Source organism: Panthera leo, chromosome C1, assembly GCF_018350215.1.
Source record: "Panthera leo isolate Ple1 chromosome C1, P.leo_Ple1_pat1.1, whole genome shotgun sequence".
Classification (NCBI taxonomy): domain Eukaryota; kingdom Metazoa; phylum Chordata; class Mammalia; order Carnivora; family Felidae; genus Panthera; species Panthera leo.
Genome location: NC_056686.1, coordinates 4,215,762 through 4,222,467, shown reverse-complemented (window position 1 = coordinate 4,222,467; position 6,706 = coordinate 4,215,762). Strand labels below are relative to the sequence as shown.

Genomic DNA, 6,706 nt, shown 5'->3' with positions numbered 1-6,706 from the left:
GTTCTTTGCTTTTGGAACCAGCCCCTTTCCTGACTCAGGTGCACTTGAGCCGGGGGGGGGGGCAGGGGCCTCTCACTCCTGTCGCCCTCTGTCTGTGGTAGGGCACCCCCGGAGGAGACTGTGGAGAAGCATTAGTGAATTAACAGGACAGAGGTGACCAGACCAGCACCCCCAAGATCACCCCCCATCCCCTGCCTCAGCCACGAGGGCTACCCAGGAGCCCCCCATGAAGTTCTCCCTCCCACGAGGTGCCTCACGGGCCCTGCCCTGGGTGGTCCCCGTAAACTTATGCCAGGGCGGGCGATGCGTCTCAGGCTCTACTGAGAATGCCCGCTGGGACTCCCCTGCAGGGGCGGGGCCCCTGTACCCACACCCAGGCAGTATTGGGGAGGCTGGGTCTCCCAGCTGCGTCGCTGTCGCTGTGGCCCAACCTCTCATGGCTGAGGGAGGGCTCTGAGGCCCAAAGGAGGGAAGTCACTTCACCTGGAAGTTGTAGTCTCAGGGCCGGGGCCAGAACCCAGGCGGGGGGACCTGGATGCTGCCCTGTCCTGCGTACGCCTTGCTGCCCCCAGGCCACCTCAGGTGAGCTCAGGTGCGCAGGGGCAGGCTGCGTGGGCTGGGGGCCCCGCCCTGGCCCCCACCCCTGAGGCGGGCTCCCCCGGGGCTGGCTTGGGGCAGAGCGGGCGGAGCGGGGGAAGCCCCCGGGCTGGCGCACGCCTGTCATCCGAGGGCCCAGCAAGGCGCCAGGAGCCATGGAGTTGCGGCCGGGGGGCTGCACGGCAGCGGTGGCTGCGGTGAGTGGGAGCACGGTGGAGGGGGGCGGGCAGCCTGGAGCCTGACCTCAGGCCTGGGTCGCTGCGCTAAGAACCATGGGGCCCCACTTCGCGGGGAAGTGTGCCAGCACCACCACCAACCCCTCTCCACTTAGAGACTCCGCTAGTTAGAGCCTCAGCCGGGCGGGGCCCTTCCGCTGAGAGGAAACCCCCGCCCCGGGGGCCAGAAGGGTCTAGGGGCCCCAGGCAGAGGAGGATCCGGGTCCTCCACCTTACACAAGCCAGGAGTGGGGACGGGGCCCCCCGGTGCCTGCCCTGGTGCCCTGGCAGAGGGAAACGTGTGTGGGGGGCCGGCTGGAGACCTCGCTCTGCCTCTCCTGAGCCTGCTCTGTGCACGGGGGGAGGGAAGCTCGTCTTACCCCACATCCATGGCACCTCCCGCCCAAGAACCTGAGAAGAGGGCCTCTCTGAGGGCAAACGCGGTGGGGGGCTCGGAAGGGGGGGAGGCCGGGGAGGGCCCGCACGGCCAGCCCTGTCACAACCAACAGCCACCTGTCTTCCAGGTCCTGCTCCTTGCGCTGCTGGGCGCCCAGGGCCAGGGCGGCACACCCAGTCCAAAGTGTGACTGTGCCTCCAACTTCCAGAAGAGGAGCGGTCTGTTCTGTTGCAAGGGCTGTCCAGCCGGTGAGCAGCCGAAGGGGTGGGAGGGATGTGGAGGGGAAGTGAGGGCAGACAGAGGGAGATGGGGTTCAGGCGGGGTCAGGAGACAGGGGAGGTGGGCAGGGCTGGGGAGGAAGTAGGGAGCCAGAGATAGGAGAGGAGGGAGGGGAAAGAGGGAACCCTCTTTGACTGTCTGACCCGGGTCTGGTTTCCACAGGGCACTACCTGAAGGCCCCCTGCCCAAAGCCTTGTGGTGCCTCTACCTGCCTCCCGTGCCCCCGCGGCACCTTCCTGGCCCGGGAGAACCACCATGAGACCCGCTGTACCCGCTGCCAGGCCTGTGATGAAGAGGGTGAGGGGCCTAGTGCTCAGTGGGGGGACTCCTGAGGACAGGCCATGGCCAGGCTGTTTCTGAAGGAGGTGGCTGGCTTGGGCTTAACCTCTGGTGTGACAGCCCTGTGTCCACCCATCCCAGGCCCCTCCCCCCTCGATCCCACCCTAGGATTCCCTTGCCCCCTCACTTCCCGATGACCCTCCCATCTCTATATATGCCTCAGCCTCTGATCTGGGGCGATCTCCATGCTCCTCTCCCTTTGGGGGTGGCCCCGTCTTTGGCTGCCCCCATCTCCATTCTCCAGGGGATCTGCCCAGGGTCCCCGCGGGGGGGTCTCTGGCCCTGATGGCCTCCACTCTCCCCAACTCCCTGAACACTCTTGCCAGTTTCCCAGGTGGCCCTGACGAACTGCTCAGCAGTGGCAGATGCCCACTGTGGCTGTGACCCGGGCTGGTTCCCCGAGTGCTTGGTCAAGTCCTGCAGGGACGGCTCCCCCTTCCGCTGCCACCCGTGCTCAGACTGCAGGGCCCTGCACCGCCACACACGGGTGCCCTGTGAGTACTCCCGCTCTGGGCTGTCTACCCCTCCACACCCCCCCTCTCCCTAACTCCCGCTCTCCCTTCCTGACACACAAGCCATCTCCTGGACTGCAGGTTCCGTCAGAGACACCGACTGTGGGACCTGCCTGCCTGGCTTCTATGAATATGGCAACAGCTGTGTGTCCTGCCCCACGTAATGTCCTGGCTGCCCTGGGACAGGGAGGGGGTTCTGGGAGCAGAGTGGGGATCCCGGGAAGGTGGAGGGAGCTCGGTCCTGTGGTGGGTGGGCGCCATTTCAGGCAGACATTGGATACTGAAGGGAAATCTGCATTCACCTTATGCCAGATAAATAAGGGGTTGTGTCCTTTAGTAATCTTTCCAGCTGTAGGTTAAGGAAGCATAGGATTTGGCCGTTTATAGAGAGTCAGGTTGATACAATTTCAAAACTATGATCTGCCACTCATTCTCTGGGAGATCTTGGGCAAGTGACGTCACCACTCTGATCTGTGGCTTCTCCATGTGCCGATGTTAGCAGGTTCTGCCCCCCTATCCCCGGGGCACAGGTTAAGGGGTAAAACACTTTATCCATTCATTTGCTCTGCAAGTGTTTATTAAGCATCTACTATTTTCCAGAGATGTTCTAGGTGCTGGGGATCCAACAGGGAACAATGTAGGCAAATCCTGGTCCTCATGGAGCTGACATTCTAGTGACCCTCAATCTAGTCTAGAAAAAGCTCCATAAATAGCGGTTGTTGCTGTTGTTTCTGGGGACACCAGTGAAGTTTCAGCAGTCCTTTGGGAACATTCCAGGGTACTGTGGTGCCCAGGGAAGAGACCTGGGGAGGGCAGGGCCTCCAGGATGGAGAGGACGGGGAACCTCTCCTGGTGTCTAGTCCCTCACGCCCCCCACCCCACCCCACCCCCTCTTCTTGCAGGAGCACCCTCGGGAGCTGCCCTGAGCCCTGTGTGACTGTTTGTGGCTGGAGGCAGAGTAGGTGGTGTGCTGGGAATTTGGGCAGGATTATTGGGATGGTTGGGGAGGCTGGGGTGTGGCTCCTATCCACCACCCACCGGCTGTTCTTTCAGTGTTCTGGGTGCAGGTGCTCCTGGCTGGCCTGGTGGTCCCACTCCTGCTCGGTGCCACCCTGACCTACACGTACCACCGCTGCCAGCCGTGCAAGCCCACGGTTCCTAGTAAGTACACGCACGCGCACACACGCACATTTCTAGGGGCATCGGGTCCGCACGGGTAGCCCAGAGCCCACTCACCCCTGATGCAGAGGGGGGAAACTGAGGGAGAGAGTGCTGGGGGCAGGGGTGGCACAGGAACCCAAGAGGAGCTGGACCAGCACCCAGGTCTAGGAGTCTTGCCTGGTTGCTAACGAGATGCTCTTGTCTCTCAGCAGATGAAGCTGGGTTGGAGGCCCTGACTCCCCTGCAGGTAAGAATATTAGTAATATTCAGGGAAGAGAGTGAGCAAGAACCCAGGCCTCAGCCTTCTGGAGCTGAGAGGCTGGGCCGTATTATAACTCATGGTCCCCCACACGGGGCACAGTGGCTGGCAGGCACAGAGTAGGCCTAATGAACACATGTGAATTCCCTGAGTAGTCGGTGAATGAGAGCAGCAAGGCACCTGTCTCTTAAGTGGCTTTCAGTCTGGTGGGATCCAGACAGGTAAACAGAAGACAGTTCAGTGGGATGAGTGTCACCATAGGGAGGCCTCCGGCAGGGTTGGGGCCACAGGGGAGGGCAGCCAGGACAGGGGTATTTCAGGCAGAGGAAATAGTTCTTCTGGGCCACCCAGTGAGAGATGAGGGGGGACTTCGGGAGGCAGCCTTGAAGAATGTTTGCTGACTGATCCAGGGAATGGCCACTCCCGGCCAGAGACCCCAGGAAGGAGTGACCCCAGGCTGACCTGGGGCCTCTCTTGGCTTCCAGGCCACCCACCTCTCGCCCAGGGACAGCACCCTTCTAGCTCCAGCCAGCAGTATCGAGAAGGTCCGTGCTACCCATTTGGTAGGCAATGGCTGGGCCCTTGGCTCCCCTCAGATCCAGGAGGCGCCCTGCGCGGAGGTGACGTGGTCCTGGGACCAGCTGCGCAGCAGAGCCCTCGGTAAGAGACCTCACTGGCCTTGACCCCATTCTCCTGAGCCTGAGATGAGAAGTAATGGTTTCCTGAGGCACCACCTGCCCACTTCCCGTCCCAGGCGGACGGGGTGCACCCCCCTGGTCCCCCGCTCTGCCCGCGGTCCCGCCTCTGGCCTCCGTTCTTGTTCCCCACCGACTCTCTCTGGCCCGTCTCCAGACCCGCCGCCGCCCACGCCCACGCCTTCGCCAGCGCCCCCTGCGGGCTCCGCGGCAGCCACGCTCCAGCCCGGCCCGCAGCTCTACGACGTGATGGACGCGGTGCCCGCGCGGCGCTGGAAGGAGTTCGTGCGCACACTGGGGCTGCGCGAAGCGGAGATCGAGGCCGTGGAGGTGGAGGTCGGCCGCTTCCGCGACCAGCAGTACGAGATGCTCAAGCGCTGGCGTCAGCAACAGCCCGCCGGCTTGGGCGCCGTCTACGCGGCGCTGGAGCGCATGGGGCTGGACGGCTGCGCCGAGGACCTGCGCAGCCGCCTGCAGCGCGGCCCGTGACGCGGGGGCGGGGGCCCACACCGGGCGCCTCTGGGCTCCGGCGGCCCTTGCAGAAGCCCTAAGTACGGTTACTTATGCGTGTAGACATCTTATGTCACTTAATAAGCTCCTGGCACGGCCCTGCGTAGCAGCGCCTGCCGCGCGCCCCCTGGGGTTCTGGTTGAGGCCAAGCGGCATCGACAGATATCGGGAGGGGGCAGGAGATGGCTCAGCAGTGTCTCGGCCCGACTTTGGCCGAGGCCTGGGTATTAAATCTGTGAAGAAAAGCTACTGCTTGGTGCTTCCGAGGGGCTGTGGTGTTAAGTGGCCCCGGCTTCGTTTCCTGGGCGGCGTCGTCGAAAGGCCCGGAAGTCTTAGCGCCCCTGGGTCGGGGACCCACGGTGGAACCCAGTGTGGCCCCTGGCGCCCGGGCCGCCCCCGCGCCCCGCTCCCGCCCGGCCGCGGCCTAGTTACCCGACGGAGAGAGGAAGTCGTGGCGACAGCGCGAGAGAGTGCACGTCAGCCGCGGCGGCTGAGAGAGCTTTAATGGGGGTGCGGGATGGCGGGGACGGGGAGGAAGCAGGTGGAGACACAAGCGCAGGGACCCTTGCCTCGCACTCACGCCACCAGCGTCGTGAAAGTGTCTGGGAATCGTGGGACCCGGGGGGAGGGGGGCGCGGACTTCACCAGGGGGAGGGGGAGGGGGGAGGCAGAGGTTGGGCCCCCGGAGCGGCAACTCGGTCCCGACGGGCAGGTTGCCGGTTTCATCGTTTCTGGTAAACAAATGACTGAGAGGAAACCCTCGGCGGGGATGGGAAATGCGGGCCGGGTGCAGATCTGGGTCACGACGGGAGGAAAACCCCTTCCCCAAGCGCGGGGCCTGCCTCCGCCCAGGATGCGCCCGCCGCGTGGGTTCCGGGGTGCGGGGGAGGGGGCTGCGGCCGGGCGCGCGCCCCGCAGGAAAACAAGGTCGCCACCCACGGGGCTGGGGAGCACTCTGCGCGACCCTCCACCGAACATGCAAATATATGTAAATAGGCATGCAAATAAGCAGCATCTTTTTGCGTCAACGGCTTGCTTGGGCACTTTTCCTGGGCGACGGCGGCGGGTGCGTTCCAGCGGCGCCCCGGGCTGGGCATGCGGGGGCCGGAGCGGGGTCAGGGAGAGGTTCCAGCGCGGGAGGGGAAAGGCAGCGCGGCTCCCAGCCCTTTCCGCCGGAGCCGGGCAGGCCGGGGCGGAGACTGGGGCCCCCAGAGCTCACGAGGCTGCGAGCAGGAGGGCGGCACCTAGTACTTAGCGATGTCCCCCTTCTTCAGGATGATCTGTCGCTGCCAGGGCGCCAGCTTGCTCTCGTCGTAGCCCAGCGTCCGCAGCTTCTCCGACTGCTCTTTCTCTCGCTGCAACTCCTCCTGCTTCTGTCGCTCCTCCTCTTTCCTAGGCATGGGGCGGGGGGCAGAGCCGCGGGCAAGCGTGAGACGGTGGGCCAGGCACCGTAAGGGGCAAGTAAGGCGTTCCTGGGGGCAGGAGCTGGGCGGCCAGGGCAATGGGTTCTAGGGGCAGAAGGGCTGGGGGACTGGGGACTGGGGTCGGGTCAGGAGCCACAAGGATAGGGTGGGAACAGGGAGGGGCTTGGTTGGGGGCAGACTGGAGTCAAGGGGGCACACACAGGAGCTGGGTGAGGGAGAGGCTGTGGCTGAGTTATTTCTGGCTGGGGTATTACTGGAAACAGGGGTGCTGGGTCAGGAGTGTGGCAGAGGGTGAGCGGGGAGTGTCCTGGGGGACCA

At 64.3% G+C, this 6,706-nt stretch overlaps 2 protein-coding genes across 8 annotated transcripts in view; one reads left to right on the top strand and one right to left on the bottom strand.

Annotated features, from left to right (window-relative positions):
- Positions 1-625: 625 nt before the first annotated feature.
- TNFRSF25 (TNF receptor superfamily member 25) lies at positions 626-4,943 on the top strand. Of its 3 annotated transcripts, none has more exons than XM_042950937.1 (10): positions 626-794; positions 1,337-1,457; positions 1,651-1,785; positions 2,154-2,321; positions 2,421-2,499; positions 3,242-3,297; positions 3,393-3,500; positions 3,710-3,747; positions 4,245-4,419; positions 4,612-4,943. In XM_042950937.1, the coding sequence occupies exons 1-10, from the start codon at positions 753-755 to the stop codon at positions 4,941-4,943; spliced, it is 1,254 nt and encodes a 417-aa protein (XP_042806871.1). In that variant the 5' UTR covers positions 626-752. The 3 variants fall into 3 exon arrangements, with proteins under 3 accessions (XP_042806871.1, XP_042806872.1, XP_042806870.1); XM_042950938.1 differs by lacking the exon at positions 626-794 and adding an exon at positions 980-1,255; XM_042950936.1 differs by lacking the exon at positions 626-794 and adding an exon at positions 1,031-1,255 and having other exon boundaries at positions 3,713-3,747.
- A 506-nt stretch (positions 4,944-5,449) lies between these two features.
- Positions 5,450-6,706, bottom strand: part of ESPN (espin) — a 31,650-nt gene continuing 30,393 nt past the window's right edge. For all 5 annotated transcript variants that reach the window (XM_042950931.1, XM_042950932.1, XM_042950930.1 and 2 more), the window contains one exon: positions 5,450-6,356. In XM_042950931.1, the coding sequence (XP_042806865.1) occupies positions 6,209-6,356 (148 nt within the window). In that variant the 3' untranslated portion in view covers positions 5,450-6,208. The remainder of the gene's footprint in view (positions 6,357-6,706) is intronic.

Bases quoted from the DNA above. Each gene is read 5' to 3' on its own strand.
- TNFRSF25 (XM_042950938.1), top strand. From the start codon at position 1,202: ATGGCACCTCCCGCCCAAGAACCTGAGAAGAGGGCCTCTCTGAGGGCA. The intron at 3,501-3,709 runs GTAAGTACACGC...CTTGTCTCTCAG, and splicing joins GTGCAAGCCCACGGTTCCTA to CAGATGAAGCTGGGTTGGAG. The intron at 3,748-4,244 runs GTAAGAATATTA...CTTGGCTTCCAG, and splicing joins AGGCCCTGACTCCCCTGCAG to GCCACCCACCTCTCGCCCAG.